Raw genomic sequence first — 22,909 nt, forward strand, 5'->3', positions numbered from 1 at the left:
AATAACTATTGATATAATGCTGAATAATTGTAGATGCTGAAGATCCAAGCCCAAAGCCCAATCACTAGGGTGGAGAACGTGACCGCCTGGCAGAATTAACATTCTAGCGCTAGTCCGCTAGCGTCGGAGTAGCGCCTTGGCATTTCTGTCCCGTTTGGGAAGCCGAATTAATGAACCTTCTTGAATGCATCCTAAAAATACACATTGCCCAAACAAATTGTCGAGATTCACACAAAGAACCTGATAGCACGATTACTTGCGTCATATTACTGCTCCACAACAACTTGTCTAACGAAGGTAGTCTCGGAACTCTCAAGCGCGACCGCCGTCCTTGGCAAAGATATATAAATCTTCAATGCAGGCAGTCATGAGCAAGAAAAAGCTTTCAACTATACTCTTCCCTTCCAACCATTCTTTTGCCTACAAATATGAGTCCATCAAACCTTGTTCGTGCACCATCCCTCTTTTTATCCCACGGGACTGGCCCATTCCCTCTCCTTGATCCCGAACAAGAGTCGTATAGAGAAATGATCCGCAAACATGCAAGCAAGCTCGACGGCGTCAAGGGCATCCTGCTTTTCTCGGCTCACTGGGAAACCGAGGAACCTCGAATCACCGCCTCCAATGATCCTGGGATCTACTATGATTATGAGGATATGCGTGACATGCTCCCACCAGCTGCATTTAAGTTCCAGTATGCGGCATGTGGCAACGCTATATTGGCCGCCGAGGTTGCCGACCGTCTCCGGGATTGTGGGTTCAACCCTATCTTGGATTACCAACGCGGGTTTGATCATTCCGTTTACGTGCCAATGACACTACTACGACCTCAGGGCGATATTCCCATCGTCCAGATGTCGATCCTCAGAGGGCAAGATGAGGAAGACTCGACCCAGAAGAACATAAAGCTGGGACAAGCGGTCGAATGCTTTCGGGACGCGGGATATGCCGTGATTGGTAGTGGGGGCTCCTATCACGATTTCCGTGCAATAGCTAATGCATTCTTCTCTAACGCGCCCATTCCTGCAGGACCTGAGAAATTCGAGGATTTCTTGCTCTCGGCAGCAACCATCGTCGATCCAGTGCAGAGAGAGACCGTACTGCTTAAATGGAGGGGACATTCCGCTAGTATCATTGCACATCCAGTGGGTGAGGCGGAACATTTGATGCCGTTCATGATTGTAGCTGGGAGCGGTGGAAACAGAGCAGGAGTTAGGTTCGACATGTTTGTGTATCGAGGTGCGCCGATGAGCTTTTACAGCTGGTGAATAATGCTACGGGTTGCTCTCAAAGTCTCCACTGCCAGTTCAATCCATTGTTGTTAGCCAAGGGACCATCTGAGTCGGAATATCAGTAGGGTACTATTATAAAGAGGAGCCAGGTTGTCATACCGCTCCTAGTTCAACTGCCGATATTTGATGGTCGTGTCGTCTGCCGCCACGTGCCGGCCAATAAACAAGCAGAGACATTGAACCCGGCCCTGAGCTTTTTTGCGCATTATGGCTTAGAGATTCAAAAGTCTGACTACAGTGATGCTAAAGATAAAGCAAATAGATATTCAACTGAACTATTTTCTCTCCTAGTATTATCTACCGCACATATCCTAAGAAGATGGCCTATCAATCTTTTAGCTGCTGAAGAAAGCTTACTGAGTCAGCAACAGCCTTGAAATGAGTCTCGGTAAACTCAGCAGCGCCATCAATCACAGAAGCTCCTTCAGGGTAATTAGCAGCGGCAGCACTAGTAGCATGTTGATAGGCCTCAATAGCATGGTTGAGGGCAACTTGAGCACGCGTACAAGCTTGATTAGCAGAGGTAGTAGCATCATCCCTAGAACTTGCCCCATATATATCTTTGTTGATATTTTCTGCTGTACTATTCCGCAAAAGCCCTTCCACGATATCAACCGCACAGCGGGCAGTTCCAATTCCCAGTGTCCATCCAGACCCTCCATGACCGTAGTTATGGACGAGAGGGAATTTGGCTATTTCATCTGCTCTGACCTTGGCGTTGTTTTTAGTGAATGGCCTCAGACCCTGGGCAAAAGGGAAATGGTTCACAAACCCCGCATGGCGTAGGCGGGGCATGAAGTCTCCAGCACGATCCCACATCTGCTGCACCTCGGGTGATTCCTCGGTCAGGTTTAGGTTCCAGTTATTGGGCTGAATGATGGAGCCGACGTAAAGGATGTCATCGTTGCGGGGAACAATGAAGACTGTCTTGGTGGGTTTATTGTCCGGGCCTTTTTGTGCAGGAACTAGGTAGGCGTCGTTGAGGTGGCGGAATTGGCTGCGGCGGGTATTTTCGACGCGACGAATGGCGCCCCGAACGGGGTAGACATCATTGTCTCCGACTAGGTCTTTGGAACCGAGGCCTGTGGCGTTGACAATAACTTGCGCGCCAAAGTCGTTCAGCAATTGCTGTCCGTTTGCGTAGAGGTCCTTGATTTCTCGGGTCTCGAGGGTTGCGCCCTTTCTCTGGACCAGGGCCATCAGATATGCGAGAGCCTTGTCCGTGTTTAGAATCGGAGCCTTGTGCGTATAGGCAGACTTAAATTCCCCTCTATATCTCGTATCGAAGATGGTGTTTCCCTGAAACCCCGCAGTGATTGCCTGGTTGTTGTTGTAAGCTGCTGTACCGAAGTCCATTGTATGCGTGTCCATGATATTGTACTTCTTGTAGTGTTCGGTGTTCCTGCCTGTGCCGTTGAAGATATCATCGTAGAAGAACTGGTGCAGATCGGCAATCTTCAGACCAAGCGACCAGCCTCCCTTTTCATGCGGGCTGGCTAGCTTTGCATAGTCGCAGTAGAATTTGTAGCTCTGAATGGCCCATTGTTGATAATCCTCCAGGTTAGCATAACCTGGCTTTGCGTTCGCGATTTCAGTCAGTCCACATCCACCAGGGGGCATCTCCCACAGAGCACCTGCAATCTGGGACGTAATGCGAGACCCCTGGAAATCTTTGGTCCATGCCCAGTCTTTAGCTAGAATGGTTACTTGGTAGCCTCTGTCAAGGAGCATCCATGCTACAAGCAGTCCACTCACACCGCCACCAATGATAAGAATATGTTTACCCTTTAATGAATCGTTCCCTATGTTCTCAGGGTCTGCAATCTCATCGGAGGTGGAAAGAAAGAGTTTATTGAACTCTCTTCCTCCCCTCCATGTACCATCTGGGATGGTCAGATGGGCATTGGACGGAGTTTGGCTTGACATCGTGCTTGCATCCAAAATAAAGAGAAAGCTCAGCTTGTAGAGAAAACGATAATGTTGGGTTTATAATCCAAGTATGACTTGACTTTATCTGATCTGGTTGAGTGATAGAAATGAGTGAGAAGGGTAGATATCTCAAGGAATATATACCACATTACTCCTCAGTTCTATATTTCTTACATAGTATCGACCAAGGTAGTTTACTGCGATAGAAATTAGCTGTGTTTCGATATGCCAATGTCAACTCCACCGTAGACTGTCCAATAAAAGATCTTTGTTACAAGGTGCATACCAGCTTTGTAGCGGCCAAATTGCAAGGCAGCAAATCGGATATACGAATATACAGATGAACCATTCAAAATCCTTCCCTAAACATTTCTGCCAGCTCCGGCTACCTCCATCAAGGTGGTCTATTCGCTTAGGAATGGGGGCTGTCGTCTCCTCTTCCCCAATCGGAATTACTGACCCAGCCAGCCCCCATATGAACAAGTACTCGTTTGCAAATGACGTGGACCAATTCAACATAAAAAGAACAGATAAACTTTCTTCGCTACGGCCCTTCCGCTATCAGGGGCGGAAGATCCCCGCATGTTACCACGTCTGCCCGATTCGTGGATCCACTTTTCCTAACGATCGGCTATATACGTGGCTTGGATCGGCAGATCGCTTAGGGATAGTTCAAGCGCAGTGGCAAGTCACACTGCATTAGTGTAGCTGCGAAACACACAACTAGTATTTCAGCTGAACGATGCATGGAGTGGTGAAATTTCTATCTATCTAATTGGATGATTTCGTCAGGCCGATAGATGTCTCTTTATCACGCCTAGTATGTACTTGTATCGCCTATTACACTACTGCAGTTGACCACATAGTCGTCAGCCTTATCTTATTGGTGTTTATTATATACATAGGGAATTGAATAAGCGTTGCTTGAATGTAAATCAGCTCCGCCCTATATACATGGATATTCTCCTATGTAGATATAGATAGATTTTTATGTGTAACTAATATTATGCTCTGGCTTACGCTTCTAGGGTATAGAGGAATTATTGGTATCCTAGATCTAGTCTACTGTCAATATCTCCGCGTATTTATGGATCTGATGAGGACTAACATCAATGGGATAGTAATAATTTGTGGGTGGGTCTCAGCACGAATAGTTAACTTAGCAGCTTCAGAACCCCTCCTAATGACGATGTCGATGATATCAGCTATGCAAGGCAGCCAATAAAGCTCATGTATTGGTTTGGTCTACAGCTACCTGACTGCTGGATTATCAGAAAAATCTGCAAAGTGGGTCTCGAGATAGCTGTCGGCGAGTTGGTCTGCCGCACGGTACTCGCGAAGTACTTCAACTCACGGGGTTTCTTTCCGCGAGGTGTTACCGTCCTCCTCCTTCTGCTGCTCCTACTACTTTTATTGTGCTTGGCTAAGCGTATTATTGGATGTCTTGAGGTATATACATTGCTTCTCATACATTATTGCTGATCTCAATCGTCATCTTAGAAGGATCCAAACCGATCGTTCATTTCATGCCGGCCATTCTTTTTAAAAGAGGGGTTAGAAAGTGTCAAGAGCGAATATGAGGGAATTTCTGAGTTGGTCATTCGCACTGTATCCTTACAAATAATCGTCGACGATCAGCCTTGGATTAATTAAAATGAGGTGCTAATTTGGATCTGCACCTATAGTCGGATGCACTCAACCTATCAGTCAGTATGACATATGCCGAAAACCTCACTCTACCTTGGGGCTGGCTGAAGTAAACCGAACCGAGGCAGCTGAACCTGATTACTCTGCTGTGACCCATTGAATATATCTAGTTAACTAGTTATATAAAAACCTGGTTGATTCCTAAAATTTTGCTGGAATATTGGCTATCTTTTATAGCCTTAACTCTTGCATACGCTGATAACTCCGCTGTTGGCGAAGGATTTACAGGTAAGCTCACTCTGTATCATGAAAACACAACTTGCTGTTACTAAACTCCGACAAGGCACTCTTGTAGGCGTTTATGCTACAAGCAATGGAGGGGATGGGACCACTCCTGCTTATTTTTTCAACTGGTCTTGCACTCGACAGGGTCAATTTCTGGATTGATTGTTATGCATCATGTGATACACCAAATATATTCACAGCTCTTAGGTAGTTGAGTAGTTTTTACTGATATTGGCATTTCTATAAACCTTGCTTTAGTCTATAGTAGTTGAATCACAACGTCGTGTCATCCAACTTAGTAAAATCATATGGATATTAGATGAGATGATTTCATAATATAACTAATTAACACCGCATATTATTAACCTAGAATCAAGATCTTGCTCTCCCATGAATGGTTGATAGCGTGGACTGCATCCTTATGAACCAGCCCTATTCCTTGTCGGTAAGCAATGTCACCGTGGTATTCTACCAGCATGACATTATAGAAGCAGACATGAGGATTGTCAACGACCTGATATTTCCTATGAATGGTGGTTGCATAGTTCCCTACACCATATTGACTGGCTTGTTCTGCATGGCAGAGCAGGACCAATTCACACTCCCGTCTACCTTCCTTTTTGAACTTTCGCGCCCAATCTCGATTAGCAGAAGGGAGAAACCCACAAGGATCGCCTTCATGATCAAATATAGTAAAATATGGGACAAATTGCATCATATCAGTTAACCAATGGGTCGCATGGCTTTCTTCTGAGTTGAGGGTCATCCTGATAGAAATCACCCAGGCAATGATAAAGGTGGGATTATCGCGGATGATTTTGATATGAGAATAGAGTAAACCCAATGCAAAAGAGGAATCCTGCGGTACCCTATCGGGTATGCATACCAAAGGATTGTCGTCAGTGCTGTATCTGTACCACTCGTGCATGGGATAGATAATTCTATTTCCTCCGAGGTGCAGGATGTCTAACTGGTAATCCACACTGCCCACCCATCCGGCCCAAGACCATGATGGGTACGCGGGTGTGCTGTCGTTGGCTAACCGTCTTCGTGTTGGGGACGTTGGGTACCATAATAATGCCTGATCAAACAGGGAAAGTGGCAGGCCACAGAACATTCCTCGTAATGGCAGGAATGCTTCAATGACCGCCATGATGCCTTTGAAGGCGTTGATCACATCCAATTCAAATGTTAATGATCGATGGGAGAAATCTCGAACCAGTTGCGCGTACTCTATGAAAGGGTTTCCATTGCGAATATTGATAAAGAAAATTGGGGTTCAAGAGCTGCTCAACACCACTCTGCCGCAAGCGCGGCTTCGCTGGATGGAATTCGTAGCTTTTATTTCCTTCGGCATGGACATCTTCACTGCGGGCATCTTTTGGACAGCGAAAGTACATTTGGTTGTTATGGAACGCCAAGCAGCGCTGGGCAAGCACGCCCTCTTGGAATGTCCATCCCCGGGTCGCCCAGCGGCTTTGCTCTATAGCGTTATTATAATCCGGGAGGGAAGTCAAAAAGCGAAGGCCTTTCACGGTGCTAACTGCTTGACGCCGTGTACGAGGTTCTCCTACTCCAGGTATATAGTAATCGTTCTCTGGATTCGCAGCCGTCGCCACGACAATGTTCAATGCAGCCTCCGCGTAGATTTTGTCCATCATTTCTATCAATCCAGATTTGATAGTCTGGTCATCCTGCACAATGCAGAGAGCATCGATCCAAAGATAACGTTCATCAAGACCGTGTGCCACTTTGATAGCATCCTGTAAAACGTTTGGCAAATGGCTCTCAGAATTCCCAAATGCCCCTGGCTGCATAAAGCCTTCCTTATTATATTTGTTTAGTTGAGTTGTGCCAAAACGAGGCCACACATAGCTGAGGGTAATGTATATAGATTTCGGAGGGATCTCGCATTGACATCCTTGCTCAACATCGTTGACAAGGAGGTGGTGATTGGGATCCGCGCGGCGTTTGATTTTCCGAAAGACCTCTGAGCAATCATGGTGTTTCTCGCATTCGTTCAGCCATGCTCGCGCCATGCTTATATCTGCTTGTCGAGATGGGACCAGCCGACCATGAAAGAGAGGGGATTGTCCAAGCTTGGAAGCGTCATCGGATAGGAGGCGGATACATACGTCCACCTCAGCCAGGCTACGAACGGGATGCAGCATCTGTGCGCAAAGTTGAAATTTCCGCTCTTGTCGACTTCCCATTGGGCAGTTAGAGCAGAAACTGGTAAGAATGATGGGGTAGCTGGAATATAACCCAGCCATTTCCTGGGGTGGCATTCCAGTTTCAATGGCAAACGCCTGGGTCAAAAGGTAGCATATAGAACAGTTATGACAAGAGAAAATTGCCCCTGCATTATGAAGTGGATACTTACGACCACTGCCCAGTCCTCCCAGTAAAGCACGGATATTGACATCCTCACATGTTGAGCAGAGATCCTCATCTGCGACCTGATGACTGATATCGGAAGCAGCTGGTAGCTGGGCAGTAGCAAGGGAGAGGATTGTACTTCCAACCCGTGTATGAGGAAAGTCTACCACTGACTGATGGTCTTCAATGGTTGTCATTAGACGAGTTTGCTGGGTGATACGTTCAAACTCATTGAAATGAGCTTGTTGCATTCCTATTAGCCGACCATTTTTAAACTCCGTAAGGCTGTAGCGGTGCTTTTCCTGCCCAGCGTCATCCATAACATACGTTAGAGATGGATCTGCCATTATTCCTTTTTTTTTTTTTTTTTTTTCGTATATAAATTCTAACACGAAACGTCTGATGCTTAATGTGCAACCAGGGAGATGCAAAATCAGCCCTTCAGCTTCTGGGTAGATGCGCTTTAGTGCTCGAGTGTAAGGGGATGAGATTATCGTGTTACTTTTCAGGCAGCCTTGTTTGCAGACGACGCTTGTTTGCAGATGCTTGTTTGCCCAGCCTTGTTTGTGTCGCCTTGTTTTTGAGGTAGCCTTGTCAATCACATGGCTCCGACAAGGCTGGCTCTTTGCCACGTATAAATCCCAGTGATAATGCCCACCACACTCTCTCGCAGGAACTATCCCAAAATGCCTGTAACATTGACCGCAGCTGATCATGGGGCGGCAGCTTGGGAAAAAGCCAAAGTGACCACCCCAAAAGAGCTTCTAAAACAATCATGTCCTAAAGAATACCGGAATTGCAAGAATATTGTCCAAAGCTCCTTCAGCTCGCGATTGCTTCGGCAAAGCCACATCACACCATCCCAGAATGGCTTTGTAAGGGCAGTATACCACGCATACAGCAATCATCACCACCTTACCCTGCGGCCAGAGGATGTCTGGTTTTCTATCCTCTGCCAACTCAGCTTTTATATTAACGCCCACGCGGAAGAGCTGCGGTCTTTTTTCGTTTCGCATCAAGGAAAAAAGCATCTTGAGGTTGTGGATGCAGCCACAATCGAGTATGCAGACTTTGGGGCATTGGCAGTCCGGATGACACAGCTCATTGAGAAAGAAGTGGTAGACCCTGAACTGCGCACTTGGATTATGCCAGCTTTCAGCACAACTACCTAGTCAGACAGGGTTGTGGCCGCTATATTGATGATGGGCAGTCTGCAAAAATACTTTTCCTATGGAATGACCCTTGTTTGCGGGATTCCAACTGTCACGTTGTTAGGCGAAAAAGCAGATTGGGAGTCGATGGTGGCAAAATTAGACAAGATTCCCCAACTGGGGGAGCAACCAGCAATATTTACCCGCTTGCTTCGACCAGTCCTAGAACGTTTCGTTACTTCATTTGACGATCCCTCTTCACAACACATTCGTGACTTTTGGAGCAAATGCGCCCACGAAACAGGTGGGAGTGGACCTTACTATCTCTCGGGGTGGATCACTGCCTTTTGCTTTTGGGATGAAGATGGTAAATGTCTATACAGGGATGGTCCGATCGGACCTGTTACCTTGGCAGCGTTTGCAGGCAATCGGGCAGGATGTGAACTTGATGGTATTTTATACCACCGCGTTGATACCAGTGACATCCCTTGCGGCTTTGCCTCTGTCCCAGTGAAGGTCAATGACAATGGAGATGAATATAACACGAGAATGGTTGCGGGTCTGGTTGGCATCCAAGCCACTTCTTCAGCAGACGATCGAAGGCCGCGTCAGAATACAAGTTTAAGCTCTATACAGCCAGTTTCGGGATGGTGGATGTATGAAGAGAGAGATGTGGGGCCTGATGAATCATGGGAGATGGAGGAGATGTCAATTGAAGATCAGTCTAAACCCTTAAAACATATCATGCGTCGAGGGAAAGAAAGGTTCCGTAAACGAATTCTAGGAATCCTAGTCTACTAAGCGTTATCACGGTAAGCATAACACAACAGCTAGACCCCAGGCAGCTACTACATCATATTAAACGCTTGTACTAGCAATATCCTATATCATTCTCGATTCTATTTATTTTTATAAATTGTCTCCAAGTTATTCGAGATATTCAAACTTAGCAAAAGTCAAAATAGAAAAGATATTAGCTTGACACAGAGTAGCTATCTTATACCCTAGTACTTGAGATATGTATTTAGACGCAACCATGACCCTCAGGTGGCCCTGGTTACTTGCAATCACATACATATTGCATAGTTATTACAACCAATAATGTGATAAAGATGTGCTATAATGCCCTGATATGATGCTAGCTTTCTCAAATTAAGAATTTGGTTCTGTTTATACTCCCAGCGGCTTATTTTCTACATACCCTATTATGTGTGATCTCCCATACTATCACGGGGATTGCCTCAAGCAATGATCACCCGGATAGTAGTGGACAGTAAAAAAAAAAAAAAAAAATGAAAATATTCACCTTGCCCATTGGCACTTGCGAGAGACCAGGAATTTTCAGAGCCGATAAGGTATCAATAATTTGTGTTACTGGTGAGCGCCAGAGGTCTATCTCTGTCTCGCAGAAGATGGGCATATCGTCATATACAATTTCAAGCTGAATGATTTAAAAAGGTATTGAATGTTTATATTTATTGGCAATATACTCGTTTCTATATCCGTTCATCCACCCGAGCCTGTATCTGCCGAATCTCATCTCTATATGCCATCAATACCAGCGAAAAAAGCAATGTCAGAGCCAATCCAACACCCCCATAGGCATTCGCAAAAACCGCAACTCCATATCCTCCAACGTACCCCAATTCCTTCGAAATCAGGTTCAAGCCTGTGTTCGCTAGCGGAATTGTAGCCAAAGCGCAGGACCCCAATAATCCAATCTCAGCACCAGAGGGCTGGCCCTCACGGAGACGCGCAAAACTCAGAACATAAACGGCGCTGAAGATATGGCCCACTATAAATGCGGCAGGAGATTTTGTGCGTATGGACTCTAGGACACCGCCGAGGAAGGAGAAGAGAGCGATAACAAGAGATGTGTTTATAGGGAGGGATTGAAGGGATTGTTGGACTGTTCCTGTGCGCGTATACGCGATCGCAGCGGTGGTGAGGAGAAGGGCGATAGTCAGAGCACCCGGGTTTAGTCGTAGCTAGGAGATTTTGTTAATTACTCAGTTAATGTGCTAGGAGCTAGGAGGATCAATTTACCATTTTATTGTCCCTTGTGTTTCATTTTCTTTTTGATCTTGCGGTTTGTTGAAATTAAGAATCTAAGATTTGCATTGTTTGACGTGATGATAAGCTAGCCGTCTCTTAGGTCAGCAGAACCACCTGTAACGTACTGTATTTTACAAGCGGGCAGCTGCAGATCCTTATATTGAAGAAGTATTCCCGTACTGTTGATAAAGGCGTTTGGTAATATAAGGCATGGAGATAGCCCTAGTAGTATAGTATACAACTTCTCTTTTTAGTTGAATAATTACTTTAGCATTTCGTGGTCTTTTAAGAGAGAGCTGTATTATTTTTGCAAGACATCGATTTTAATTTTCTTTGCATTGTAAATTAATCCAACCACTGAAAACTGTTTATATAGTTAATAGTTACCCTCTTATGGACAGGAAGCCCATTAATGCTTTATATTTGAATGCCTAAGTCTCTGTATTATGTCTATACCTTCTTATTTAGTGCCATGATATAATTACCAGATTTTCATTGAATTTGTATCACAGAGGTTCACTGGGACATAATATCACTACGGGATCTCGTATAATCACTTCCTCTCGAGATGTCAATATCTTACTATCCGAAATATATTCGTTGCTCTACTTAACAAGTAAAGAGTCAGGCAGCTCCCAAAAACAGCACTACTTGACACTGCCTGGCAGCTCTTACTGGCCGCGCTAATCTTGATATAATCTGTATTCAATTCTACAGTCAGCAGTCAACGCTACGAGTTGTGCTCAGGGTCATTGCTGTGAGTTCATTCCATTAATCTTAAACAAGGCATCTTTTGAGTACTGGATGTCAGTAAAGTGCTATAAGCGAGACACCGATTATAGAGGGACGCACATAGTCTGTCAGAGCTACAGAACAGCCAGGGATGCGAGAAGCGTTGTCTGGTGTTCCCTAGGATTTATTCAGATAGACCGTACTTTACTGAGTAGTCTACTTACCCCGTTCTATCTCACCTGGCCATTTATCTCTCGCGACTCAATCCCAGATATTAAACACTACTAGTCCCTCTAGTCAATTAATAGGACGGCTATAATCCCGTCGAAACGCCGAGCCGAGCACAAGTTCGTTACATATTAGTGCTTATTGTCAGCAACGTCGAGTCGGAAAGTCGATAAATGGACTCTCTCAGTATATAGGAAGCCACTATTATCGCGTGGCTTAGACGTTAAGACTTGCCCCACAGCGATATGAGGCATATGATTGCACCTTAGCTTTCGCCCCCAAATGGTGAGGTTATGACGTTGATTCCAACAATTACGAAAGTTTTTTTCATAAATCTACCCATACCACGACGGCGATCTCTTGTGTCAAAAGCTTGTACCTATTTAAGCCTGTGTTGCTGTAGCCATGAAACCAACTATTGTGTTCGTGCCGGGTGCATGGCTTGTTCCCGAGTTCTACAGACCCTTCTTAGAAGCGGTTCAGGCAGCGGGGTTTCCAACAGCTACAGCTGAGCTACTTTCACTGGATCCAGTTGATCCTACTGCGGCTGATTGTGCGACGGATGCCGCGAGCATCCGACGTCTCGTGCGCTCCTTAGTGGAGGACGAGGGTCTTGATGTGGTGCTAGTAATGCATTCATACGCAAGTATGCCGGGAGGTGCCACTGCCATAGGGCTCTCAAAGTCCGAGAGAGCCAAACAAGAGAAGAAAGGAGGGGTGCTGGGATTAGTGTGCATGGGTGCATTTTTGGTCCCTGAAGGAGTCAGCTGTGCTGGGACGCAAGGTGGCAACCTACCACCGTGGATTTTATTGGATCAGGTTCGTATAGAATTCGACGATAATGATTTCCAGGAGGCTAACCAGAGACCTGTAGCCTACTACCGGCCTCAATGTGCCTGATCAGCCAGAGAAGACCTTCGCTGCAGATGTCAGTGAGGAACAGGCGCTAGCGATAAGCAGTGTGATCAAGCCGCATGCCAGCCTCGCCTTTTTCTCGGCCCAGCCTTCCCCTGCATGGATTGACCCCGCATTTACCGGGAGGTTGGCATATGTTGTGACCACCGAGGATATGGCTGTTCCTAAGGTCGCCCAGTACGGCATGATATCGGGAACAGGTCAGCAGTGGCATGTGCGGGAAATCGAGAGCAGCCATTGCGCGCCGTTCATCACTAAAGTGGCGGAAAGTGTGGAGATCTTGCAGGACTTCATTCAGGTATTTGAGAGACTATGAGCTAAATCTGCCCGCCTCCGGCATGATTTGTCAATGGACGGATGTAACCCATGCTATGTCAATTTGACCTTGCGTACGGAGTACAACCGGACTACATAGTTTCTATTTTTGTTCCTCCACATGTTTAGAGTACCGTACAATCTAGGTAGCTGCTGCTGCCCCAGAGTTACTTTGTTCTTATAATATACTCTTATTACCATTTTCCAGCTGCGGTGTGATGAGCTGAGCTTGGGCCAGCGAAATTGAATACCTAGATCTGCTGCCGTGTGTTCGTCCCCTAAATATGATAGGGCTGAAAGTGTGATCATCACTTGCTTTTGAAACACCTGCAAGACATCACCAAGACATCACCAATTGTGACAGCGCATTAGCCCATCTGCAACATGAAGTATGTGATACCCTGGCTGGTTACGCAGGAGGTAATCTCAGGCCCAGTAACAGAACGGGTATCACGGTGCACGAAGTAAGACCAAAAAGACACTAAAAATGAGAGGTGGGAGTGGGATAATAAAAAATAAGATTGATAATAAAAACATTTGTTGACTGGGGAATAAAGGAGAGGAGTGTAGCTGAAACATGAGGTATAAATACTACCCTTCTCCCTCTTGAGTACAATACAGATCCAAGACAAGCATCCTCAATTCTCGCGTTTCCTATCTCTTGAGCATAACCCAAGATGCATTTCTCAGCTCGTTTTTATACCCTCCTGGCCTTTCTGGTATTCATTGTGCCTTTTTCCTATGGGCAAGGCCCCGATGATTGCTACATCCCTCCCGCCATTATTACCAAATTTTCCTGGCACAATAGCACTCACAATTGTGGGTGTGATGATGGTGGTTGCCTCCCAACGGGTCTTCATGGTGGTCCCGGCTGTGGTCCACCCGATACTGTGGAAGCAACATTCTCCCAGCAATCTCCAACATACAATGACACGTTGACCTGTGGCGCATCCGACCCTGGCAGTGTTCCCGCTCGACCGATTCCCGGTGGACCCTTCAACTGTCGATCACTTGGGCGACACTTCTTCTTGGCAATTAATGGCACCGAAGGAACACTTACCTATGTGGAGCCTAATTTTATTTGGTGAGTCCGGGAGGAAAGCATGCTTTGTTGTACCTTGTGGTGTACGTCTGCTGCATTCTTAGGATGATAACTGATTGTATTCATATAATCAGCCCGAAAGGCAGAGCACAGGTTACTTACGTCGGCTCATTTGAGATGGACTGCGTATATGACAGATTTCAAAATTCGACTTGTGTGCAGAGCGAACCTACTTTCCAACTTGAACCGGACGAGGTCGTGGGTATCCACTGAGCTTCATCCGTCATTACCATCGACTTCTATACTATTGTACATATATGATACGTGAACTACGGTGATGAGCAAGTGCTATGGAATAATGATGAACTAATTCCAGAAATCATATTTATCATTATGTGTATACCATAACAAGATCCAGTATTCATCTATCCGGTTCGGTTCGGTGTTCGAAGGTGATCGATGGCTCATGTTAATTTGAACCCAACCAACATGATTTCATGACAACATCATGATGCTACTAGTGTTCTAAGAAAGATCGACTAACATAGCATTCATCTTAACCTTCGATGGCGTTGGCAATACCTGTCACACCACTTTACCCGGTAGGTGGGAACTGAGAAGGAGGGTTACTGACAGTACTTTGCCTGAGTTATCACTCCATCAAATAATGATAAATCACAGCCCTACAAGGTCGCAACTTACAACATGAGCTACAAAACAAATTTAAAGGTGCTCGCATGCATTTGCTCGCTGCTGCGAATTATATTGAAGAATCCGTGATGGTACCAAGGGTCAAATTGTGGGTAACCATAGAACCTCTGGCCTTAAGTCTCCTGACCTTTAAGCAAGGTACCTAATGGCTGAGCAAAGTCTAGCCTAGTACCTACTATATGATTTACGCCGACATCCAATAGGAACTCCTCATCCAAAAGTGCTCTATCCTACTATGTCACAGTATGTATTATCTCTGGGTCCTGGTTGTCATATGATAGCTCTCAGGCGGTATATAGTTTCAGGGCCGCCTCGGCTTCGTACAATCCCTGTGTCTGCTCAGCTTTTAATGATAATGGGACTATGAAGCCGATGGTCCACGAAAGAAATCCACTCAAAATGCCCCACAAAGAGAGTTCTAATCGACGAGACCCTGGCAATGTTCAGGCATGGCTGATTGGCGGCGGCATCGCGTCGCTAGCAGCCGCCGTTCATTTGATCAACGATGCCAAGGTCCCAGGAAAAAATATCCACCTACTTGACGAGCATAGACGTGCTGGCGGCGCGATGCAGAGCTCCGGTGATGCAGAAAATGGCTACGTGCTACGTACTGCCTGTCTTCCATATTTCCATGATATCTGTGTCCAGGATCTTCTATCCTACGTACCCAGTCCCGGGAACAATGGTCGATCCATCATGGATGTGGTGCGAGACTCTGAGAGCGGGGAGGGGGTGAAGAAGCCTATTGCGTCAACTCGGCTTGTAGAACAACGTTCCGAGGGCCTTGAGAAGGTTGACGACAAACAGTTCCATTTGGGTATTAAACACCGATGGGATCTCATCAAGCTCATGGTTGAAGGTGAGAAAGCGGTCGCCGGCAAGGCTATCAAAGACCTTTTTGATGAGTCGTTCTTTGACTCAAAGTTCTGGACACTGTGGTCTACAACGTGAGCGGGCACTACCCTCCTCGTTTTACCAGCTTGGTTTGATTAACTCTTCATAGCTTCGCACTGCGACCCGAACACGGAGCGGTCGAGTTTCAGAGACACCTGCGCAAATACCTTGAAAAGATCAAAGACATCAATAATGTCAGTGCATTGGATCGCACCCAGTACACTCTCTATGACTCCGTCATCCTCCCTATGATTGCGTATCTGGAGAAGGAAGGCGTCGACTTCCGGTTCAACGCTAAAGTAACTGATCTCGTTATGTACCCGGAGGGCGACCCTACGACTATCTCTGAGATCAAACTCGTTCATGATGATAACAGCCCCTCGCTTGTGACTATTGACCCCATGGACATTGTTATCGTTACTCTTGGCTCAGTCAGTTCGGGATCGGTGGTCGGATCCAACCATGCACCACCCACATCGGAGGCATCTCTTGAGGATACAATCATGGAAGACTGGTCCTTATGGAACAAGGTTTCTACGTTTGCTACGAGGAAATTCGGTGATCCCGTTCCCTTCCGTTCGCATATCAAAGAGTCCACGGTCGAAACATTCACTATCACCTTGAAGGATCCTTTATTCCTCGACACCTACGAAAAATGGACGCACAACCAACCCGGCTCAGCCGCCTTAGTATCATTTGTTCATAGCAACTGGAACTTGAGTCTCAGTGTGCCATGCCAGCCCCTCTTCGCCAATCAGCCGGCCGGCGTTCACGTTGTCTGGGGATACGGCATGGATCTGGAGAAACCGGGCAATTTCGTGAATAAACCGATGCGGGAGTGCAGCGGGGAGGAGATACTGATAGAACTGCTTGGCCATCTGGGTCTCGATCAGGAACGAGTTCTCCCCTACGCTAACACTATCCCCTGCATATTCCCAATGGCCACGGCGTCGTTGCTGAAACGGGCTCACTTTGACCGTCCCGAGGTAATTCCCCATAATACGACGAATATGGCGTTCGTGGGTCAGTTTGTGGAGATCCCGCACGATACGACGTTCAGTATGGAATACAGCGTGCGTAGCGCTCAGATGGCGGTATATAATTTGATGGGGCTTTCGAAGCGTCCTCCGCCAGTTAGGACCAACGTGTTGCTGGAGGTGTTTGGATTGCTAGCTTAATGGTGGGTCTTTCTAAGGCACTTTCTCTCTACTGCTTCCAATGTCTTCCAGTTTCATATCGTTGGGAAGTACTTTTTTGGGTGTACGAACAGTCTCATGTGCGTCTTGCTTTCTCCCCTCTCCTTTTCTTCTCTTCTTCTCTTTTCCTGGATCCAGGCGTGTTCTCATGTAATCGTCAGAATGGAACATATTTTAAGTTGCATGAGGGCAGATTCCGACGGGCCGATTAAAAAGCCACGGCTGTCAGATGACCTTCAATTACCCCGTAAGAAATAAAGTAGGCTCCACTTTTCCCATAAGCGACTAATTATAACAACCCCAAGTGCTATGCTGGACATTACCTGACCCCATCTCTACCAATCTTTAGTTTATAACAATGCATGATTGGCCGGGCTGTTCATACCATGTCTCTGCCTGAGAGTACTTCACATCAGCCCACCCGCAATCAATAACCACAATCCACATTTCGTCTCTAACACTTAGTCTCCAAGGCATCGTACAGGATTTCAATTCTTCTATTCTCTAAAGCCTCCCTACAAAACCCCACCATGCTATCCACATTCTGGCCGCACACAGAATATGCCGAAGACCAACCCTTCCCCAAATTAATCCTCACTGGCCATGTCCTCGACCGCAGCTTCCAAACCGGGGCACTCCTAGGAAGCACTACCGGTCTCATTCGAGTAGGACTATTAGCGTATCAACCAACCTCTAATAACAAGGTCTACACCAGATTCATTGTACCCCCAGGATCCACCCCAGCTACTCTTCTTATGCGATCGACAGGCACGGGTGCCATCATAGGCCTCGGGGCAATGGCAGCTATGCTCCCTTATTATCTGGTTAAATGGGATCCGATCGAATGGCAAGATCGCAGTTGGAGACTGCTGGAGAACCCGGGGCAGGTGGAGGTGGATACTTGGGGGTTTACGGGTGCGGTGCTGGGATTGACCGCGTTGGTGGTTATGGCGCGGCGAAATGGGAGGATGTTTCAGTTGACGGGCCATGAGGAGGTTTCCTCGTTGGTTTTGCTGAGGGCTCTTGGGTGGAGGAATGCTTTTGCGAGTGCTGGGATGGGAAGTTTGTCGGGGGTTTTGGGGTATTTGGGATGGAGATATGGTGTTATGGGTGGAAAGCGATAATATCTATTGTGTTGTTACTTTATTCCGGCTTTTGTATATCGGGGTTATGATATGTAAATGTGCTTCTGCCGTGTATTCAGTCTATAATTGCGAGATTGAGATGGTCTCGGGTGCCTAAGGCTTTTCAGTCGATATAGCAGTGACATCAGCGTTCCCTTAAGACGGGACAGTAATCTAGCCCAATTAAGACTTAGCGCCGTAGCTCTTCCCGAGCCAATGGGAGTTTTCCATCTTTGCTTCTACTACTGAGGTACAAGATTCAATTCGACAACTATCCATATACTGTGTGTTCATCAGTTCGGTCATCGGTCTATCCAGTTCCAAGATTCTCCCTTCTACACTTTTACCGATCTACTATCTGCTAATATCAGCTCAAGAATGGGCCCCACAATGGCCTCTTCATACCCCAGCGCCATCAAGCGTCCAATCGTCACATTAAGAGGCCGGTCCTGATACCCCTGCACAACATCCCACAGCTTGTTCTTCATGTGGAACTCAATCTGATAGTCCCTAATTATTTCCTCGATACGAGTAATGTGATCTATCAAACTGAGGTGGGGGTCAGGCCCCAGTTCGATAGTGATAGAGTATTGTTCATTTGATACGGACGGGCACTTGACATTTAAATTTTGTTCTTTGGGGTAGGCTTCGAGATCCACAATGGCATCATCTGTTCGGTCAAGGCCATTGATCAATACCCTGAGGCCTTTTGGCACAGAGGTAACGCCAAGGAAGCAGAATCCCCACACTCTGTCGGTGACCTCCGCGGTAAGCTTTCCTTCTGCCTGTGCATACCGGATGGTGGAGACCCGTTGCTTTCCATCCGTGACATTTTCATTCTCCTGTTGTCTATCATCTCGGCTATCCTCAAGAACATCAGCATACCCATCTTTACCGATCACGATAAAAACTTCGAAGGTATCCGGATTGAGGCAGCCGTTCTGGGGAGAAGCGTCTAGAGGTATAATTGATCCCTGACGGGCCAGAACGGGGTACTCGAACAAGGTCCGATAAAGCGTCAACTCGCGATTCCCGTCATAAACTGTACCAGTAAAGATATCAACGAGTCGTCCGACGGGCGGCAGCCAAGCTTTCACCGATGCTAAACCAGTCCGTTTGTCCCGTGGCTGCACAATTGGAGCGATTACCAGGTCAGATCCGAAGAAATATTGGTTCGGAATGGAGTAGGCCTCTTCACGTCCTGGGTACTCCCAGTACATTGGCTGTACAAGTAGTTCATCCTCTGTTGCGCAGATTATGTTCCGTGTGTAGAGGAAGGGCACAAGTTTGTGCCGAAACCTCAAATAATGTGTCATAACTGAGTAACATTCCGCACTATACAGCCATGGTTCCTTAGACATCCACCGTGATGATGTTGAGTGCAGTCGCATGATTGGTGAAAAGACCCCAAGCTGCACCCATCGAGTGACAAGCTCGTCATCACGGCCGCCATGTATGTGGCCACCAATGTCGTGGCTCCACCACCCGTACCCAATGTTTGATGCAGTCGCTGTAAATTCTGGTTGGAACTCGAGTGAGGCCCAGGTTACCACCGTATCACCGGAGAAACCAAGAGGATATCGGTGACTTCCGGGGCCAGCATATCGGGAGAGGATGAGCGGGATTTTGCCATCCCGTCCATGGTCGAGATAAGCGAAATGGTTTAACATCCACAAGGGGTCAATTCCAGGGATTTTGGAGTACGGCCCCTGCTGCCAATCAATCCACCAAAAGTCGCATGCTACGGCTTCAAGGTTTCGGTGCAGAATGTTGAGGTAAGCATCCATAAACTTCGGGTCCGTTGAATCAAATAAAATCGGACTTTTATTTCTTGTATCGCGACCCAGGAACTTTGCCATTTCTTGGTAAGAATCTTCGTGAGAATGAATCCCATCGTGGGGATGGTCATTCAATGTTATCTTCAGGTTGCGCTCGTGAATTTCACGGGCGAACAATGCCGGGTCGGGAAACAGCTTCTTATTCCACGTATACCCCGTCCAGCCAGCATGCGGGACTCGCTCATCCGACACTAAATGCCAATCCATGTCAAGGACGGCTACAGACAATGGAATGTCCTCCTTATAGAACTTATCCATGAGCTTGAGATACTCTTCCTGTCGATACGGATAGTACCGGCTCCACCAGTTGCCTAAAGCGTATCGAGGTACGACTGGCTGTTTGCCAGATACAGCATGAAATGCTTTTATCGCTGCCTTATAGTCGCGACCGTAGGCGAAGAGATATCCATCTACTCGGTCTCCGGCTGGCCGGTTCGCGACAAAGCCCTGTCCATCAAAGAGCATGGATTCAGAATCATCGATCACTGCGAAGCCAGCTTTCGACAGAACTCCGTCTCCCATGTCACATCGGCCATCGCATAGGTCCAATGTCCTTGCCGTTCCTCCTAAGTTGAGAGTGGACGGGGTTCCAAATCGCCATGCGGTTCCATACTTGGTCGTTTTCGCGCTCAAATGAGCGACCATCCCGTTGGAACTGAATCTCTTCTTGTCATAACTTAGGTGAAAGTGCTCCGTGATAATTTCTAACCCGTCGTTGTCAATTATCCTAAACTCTGGGACTGGGAGATCACGGTTGATGGCAAAAGTAGAAGCTCGATCTTCAAACCGGTCATCTTCGGCCCATTCAAAACGCAGCAGACGATCGGTAAGGACAGTAAAGCGATATTTGGGGCCAGAGATAGTCGCACCCGGGTTAGCTTTGGGCTTTGTGGGGAATATGTATTTTTCCATTTCGGACTACTTCAGATGTCTATGAGAAATGCTTGTTCTCTTGGTGTGGGAGTTATCAGATTCTCCATGGCTTTAGCTTGGTTTATATGCGCCATACCACGTGAGACTCCCCGCATTTCGTCCAAACTGTTCGACGTGTCACTCAGGATTGGCCCTCCAACGATATCCACCCATGATCTTGATCACAATTCTGTTTTAGCTCGTTTGAAAAGGTTACGGAATGCGTACAGGGTATAGTTACACAATGGTCTCTGGTTGCCAGGCAGTTCATTTCCTACATTCTGAATGTTTGCTTCGCCTTTGGAAGTGGGCGTGAGCAGAACACAGAATAGTCAGCAAAATGATGCTTAAGACAATTATATACTACTACGTATACTTTTAAGGTCTGTTCTGTCGCTCCGGAGGTCTACTCTACCTCATCACTTGTAACATTTTGGGGTGGGCAATGAACTAGTCTATCGTCTCAGGTGTTCTAGAAGATCTTCCGGACTTTGAGATGACTAGGTTTTCCTAACCCCTTCGTTATTCAGTGACCTGATCTAAGCTTCTGACGATAACTTGTATTTCAGAAGCCAGGGATCAAACGCACAGTGAACTTGGTATCTTGATATCCTGTTCGAACGAGGGATTTTGCTCGGAAATACCGCTCCACTGTGCTACATGGAAACAAAGTGGAATGAATTCATCGGAAGGTAAAAGAAAGTCACAGTACTGTTCCTTGTCTAGTTTCCTCAAAACGTTTCTATGGATATATTTTGGTATTTTATCCAACCGAACCTGTCAGTTTAGAAGTACAATAAATCAACGAACGACATGAACTAGCCTGCGTTCAAGCAGGCAAAGAGACACATGGCAAAGGGGCAGTTGCAGGATTCAATGAAGCTCAGAACACGTATAATGAGGGCTTTGGGCATTGTGAAACAGACCACGTGTTGTCTCTTTCAATGTATGTGTCGCTCTATAAGAAAAAATTCAAATCCTTAAACATACCTCATTCACCTTATCCCCAGGAAATATCCGCCTGTCAAAGATTGGTATTCCCTGGTCTTTGTCCTAGCCATAACCAGCCATTGGTTACTGGGATCACTGATCTACCGTGCTCTAGAAACCATGCCCCGTGTATTGTCTGGCTGGCTTTTTTGTGTATCAACTATCTCCTAGTGAAACTGCAATCGATGCGTAAGGTACTTACCGACATAAAAACAAAGAAAGGAGCCATATCGGATAGTTCAAAGACATTTTCCGTGATGGATAGTGGTATATGTCGGCTCATGACAATGTGAGTGTTCATATCTAAGAACGTTTGCTGATCCTATGCGCAAATAGGGCCCCCTGAGGCCCTGCAAGTAGGATAACCTAAGGGGCTTGCCACTTCACAGAGACAGCGTCTCGCCTAGTACAATGATATAAAGTGTAGAATGCTGGACATCTGAAGTGTTAGGTTTGCAACCTTTTCGAGCCGTGCACAACAAGCCCAAACTGCGGTCTCTTCATTCAAAACGCTTCGGCTTCCCTTGTAGCAGTGCCGTTGTCATTGTCTTTTTCTTCACCCATCCCTTCTCTGACAAGAAAGGCTCTCGAGATGAAGACCGAAAGCAAGTCCCCATCAAAACCATCGACCCCGTTGAGAGAGTACACTCCATCATCCGACGAAAGTACATCCCCTCCATGGTACATTTCAGAATTAAAAGGTGCTATGGTCAATTTTGGTAGTCCTACAGAGCTTCCGCAGGTATACGATGAGTATAACAGCCTTTGCTATAGAGAACCGGTTCAGTTAGTCCCAATAAGTATGCTTGGCCTTTTAATTTGGATACATCTTCTTAGTTTTATTTCTTATTTATTTCATCCCCGCCTTCCTCCAACCACCCCAGTACCTCGGGTCGGTGATACAGCAACGTACGGCCTTAAAGCGGGATGCATAACTAACTGTGGAACAGGGTCAACTTTTCTTGGGCCTCATATCACCAGCACTCCGACAAACTGGAAGACTAGTTCTTACCAGTGGGAGCCACCTTTGTTCGCGGTAGACCATATAAGGGCTACACATACCTTAACTCTGACTGAATTTAGAGTTGAGGTACTGACCTGTGGACAATACATTTACCAGGTATATAGACTTTTCGGATTAAATATCTTAGAGAAGGTCATCCTAGCGCTAGAACACCCCAGGGTGTTATACGGTAAGAATTCCCTGATAATCTCTGAAAGTTCTAGTACATGTATATTCTAACAGTCCTATCCAGGCTATGGAATTATCCGAA

The 22,909-nt window shown here is 46.5% G+C and overlaps 11 protein-coding genes across 11 annotated transcripts; 6 read left to right on the top strand and 5 right to left on the bottom strand.

The window, feature by feature from the left end:
- Positions 1-428: 428 nt before the first annotated feature.
- BDV27DRAFT_170693 (DODA-type extradiol aromatic ring-opening family dioxygenase) lies at positions 429-1,268 on the top strand (the record flags this gene model as incomplete). Its single annotated transcript, XM_032075383.1, has 1 exon — positions 429-1,268. The coding sequence occupies one exon, from the start codon at positions 429-431 to the stop codon at positions 1,266-1,268; it is 840 nt and encodes a 279-aa protein (XP_031929626.1).
- A 351-nt stretch (positions 1,269-1,619) lies between these two features.
- Positions 1,620-3,218, bottom strand: BDV27DRAFT_155822 (FAD-dependent oxidoreductase; the record flags this gene model as incomplete). The annotated part of the gene is made up of 1 exon (XM_032072214.1): positions 1,620-3,218. One exon carries the CDS (start codon positions 3,216-3,218, stop codon positions 1,620-1,622), a length of 1,599 nt encoding a protein of 532 aa, XP_031929627.1.
- Positions 3,219-5,514: 2,296 nt separating this feature from the next.
- On the bottom strand, positions 5,515-6,306 carry BDV27DRAFT_155823 (uncharacterized protein; the record flags this gene model as incomplete). Its single annotated transcript, XM_032072215.1, has 1 exon — positions 5,515-6,306. The coding sequence occupies one exon, from the start codon at positions 6,304-6,306 to the stop codon at positions 5,515-5,517; it is 792 nt and encodes a 263-aa protein (XP_031929628.1).
- Positions 6,307-6,337: 31 nt separating this feature from the next.
- Positions 6,338-7,879, bottom strand: BDV27DRAFT_155824 (HET domain-containing protein; the record flags this gene model as incomplete). The annotated part of the gene is made up of 1 exon (XM_032072216.1): positions 6,338-7,879. The coding sequence occupies one exon, from the start codon at positions 7,877-7,879 to the stop codon at positions 6,338-6,340; it is 1,542 nt and encodes a 513-aa protein (XP_031929629.1).
- A 339-nt stretch (positions 7,880-8,218) lies between these two features.
- BDV27DRAFT_143537 (DUF4419 domain-containing protein) lies at positions 8,219-9,545 on the top strand (the record flags this gene model as incomplete). The annotated part of the gene is made up of 3 exons (XM_032070113.1): positions 8,219-8,703; positions 8,743-9,390; positions 9,518-9,545. 3 exons carry the CDS (start codon positions 8,219-8,221, stop codon positions 9,543-9,545), a joined length of 1,161 nt encoding a protein of 386 aa, XP_031929630.1.
- A 634-nt stretch (positions 9,546-10,179) lies between these two features.
- BDV27DRAFT_155826 (uncharacterized protein) lies at positions 10,180-11,212 on the bottom strand (the record flags this gene model as incomplete). The annotated part of the gene is made up of 2 exons (XM_032072217.1): positions 10,180-10,671; positions 11,195-11,212. 2 exons carry the CDS (start codon positions 11,210-11,212, stop codon positions 10,180-10,182), a joined length of 510 nt encoding a protein of 169 aa, XP_031929631.1.
- An 891-nt stretch (positions 11,213-12,103) lies between these two features.
- On the top strand, positions 12,104-12,929 carry BDV27DRAFT_143538 (alpha/beta hydrolase; the record flags this gene model as incomplete). The annotated part of the gene is made up of 2 exons (XM_032070114.1): positions 12,104-12,517; positions 12,573-12,929. The coding sequence occupies 2 exons, from the start codon at positions 12,104-12,106 to the stop codon at positions 12,927-12,929; spliced, it is 771 nt and encodes a 256-aa protein (XP_031929632.1).
- A 636-nt stretch (positions 12,930-13,565) lies between these two features.
- Positions 13,566-14,298, top strand: BDV27DRAFT_170694 (uncharacterized protein; the record flags this gene model as incomplete). Its single annotated transcript, XM_032075384.1, has 2 exons — positions 13,566-14,012; positions 14,124-14,298. The coding sequence occupies exons 1-2, from the start codon at positions 13,606-13,608 to the stop codon at positions 14,296-14,298; spliced, it is 582 nt and encodes a 193-aa protein (XP_031929633.1). The 5' UTR covers positions 13,566-13,605.
- A 766-nt stretch (positions 14,299-15,064) lies between these two features.
- BDV27DRAFT_125137 (oleate hydratase) lies at positions 15,065-16,955 on the top strand. Its single transcript, XM_032066257.1, has 2 exons — positions 15,065-15,628; positions 15,685-16,955. The coding sequence occupies exons 1-2, from the start codon at positions 15,081-15,083 to the stop codon at positions 16,751-16,753; spliced, it is 1,617 nt and encodes a 538-aa protein (XP_031929634.1). The 5' UTR covers positions 15,065-15,080; the 3' UTR covers positions 16,754-16,955.
- A 117-nt stretch (positions 16,956-17,072) lies between these two features.
- BDV27DRAFT_125138 (uncharacterized protein) lies at positions 17,073-18,109 on the top strand. Its single transcript, XM_032066258.1, has one exon. The coding sequence runs from the start codon at positions 17,302-17,304 to the stop codon at positions 17,893-17,895; it is 594 nt and encodes a 197-aa protein (XP_031929635.1). The 5' UTR covers positions 17,073-17,301; the 3' UTR covers positions 17,896-18,109.
- A 121-nt stretch (positions 18,110-18,230) lies between these two features.
- BDV27DRAFT_143542 (glycoside hydrolase family 31 protein) lies at positions 18,231-22,568 on the bottom strand (the record flags this gene model as incomplete). The annotated part of the gene is made up of 5 exons (XM_032070115.1): positions 18,231-18,290; positions 18,330-20,651; positions 20,743-20,771; positions 20,863-20,943; positions 22,523-22,568. 5 exons carry the CDS (start codon positions 22,566-22,568, stop codon positions 18,231-18,233), a joined length of 2,538 nt encoding a protein of 845 aa, XP_031929636.1.
- Between the last annotated feature and the right edge of the window lie 341 nt (positions 22,569-22,909).

This window comes from Aspergillus caelatus, assembly GCF_009193585.1.
Source record: "Aspergillus caelatus strain CBS 763.97 unplaced genomic scaffold BDV27scaffold_49, whole genome shotgun sequence".
Taxonomy (NCBI): Eukaryota; Fungi; Ascomycota; class Eurotiomycetes; order Eurotiales; family Aspergillaceae; genus Aspergillus; species Aspergillus caelatus.

What these genes read in the sequence shown, in the direction of transcription:
- BDV27DRAFT_125137 (XM_032066257.1), top strand. Translation starts at nt 15,081, where the DNA reads ATGCCCCACAAAGAGAGTTCTAATCGACGAGACCCTGGCAATGTTCAG. An exon ending in TGGACACTGTGGTCTACAAC is followed by an intron (nt 15,629 to 15,684) that starts GTGAGCGGGCAC and finishes AACTCTTCATAG; the next exon opens with CTTCGCACTGCGACCCGAAC.
- BDV27DRAFT_125138 (XM_032066258.1), top strand. Translation starts at nt 17,302, where the DNA reads ATGCTATCCACATTCTGGCCGCACACAGAATATGCCGAAGACCAACCC.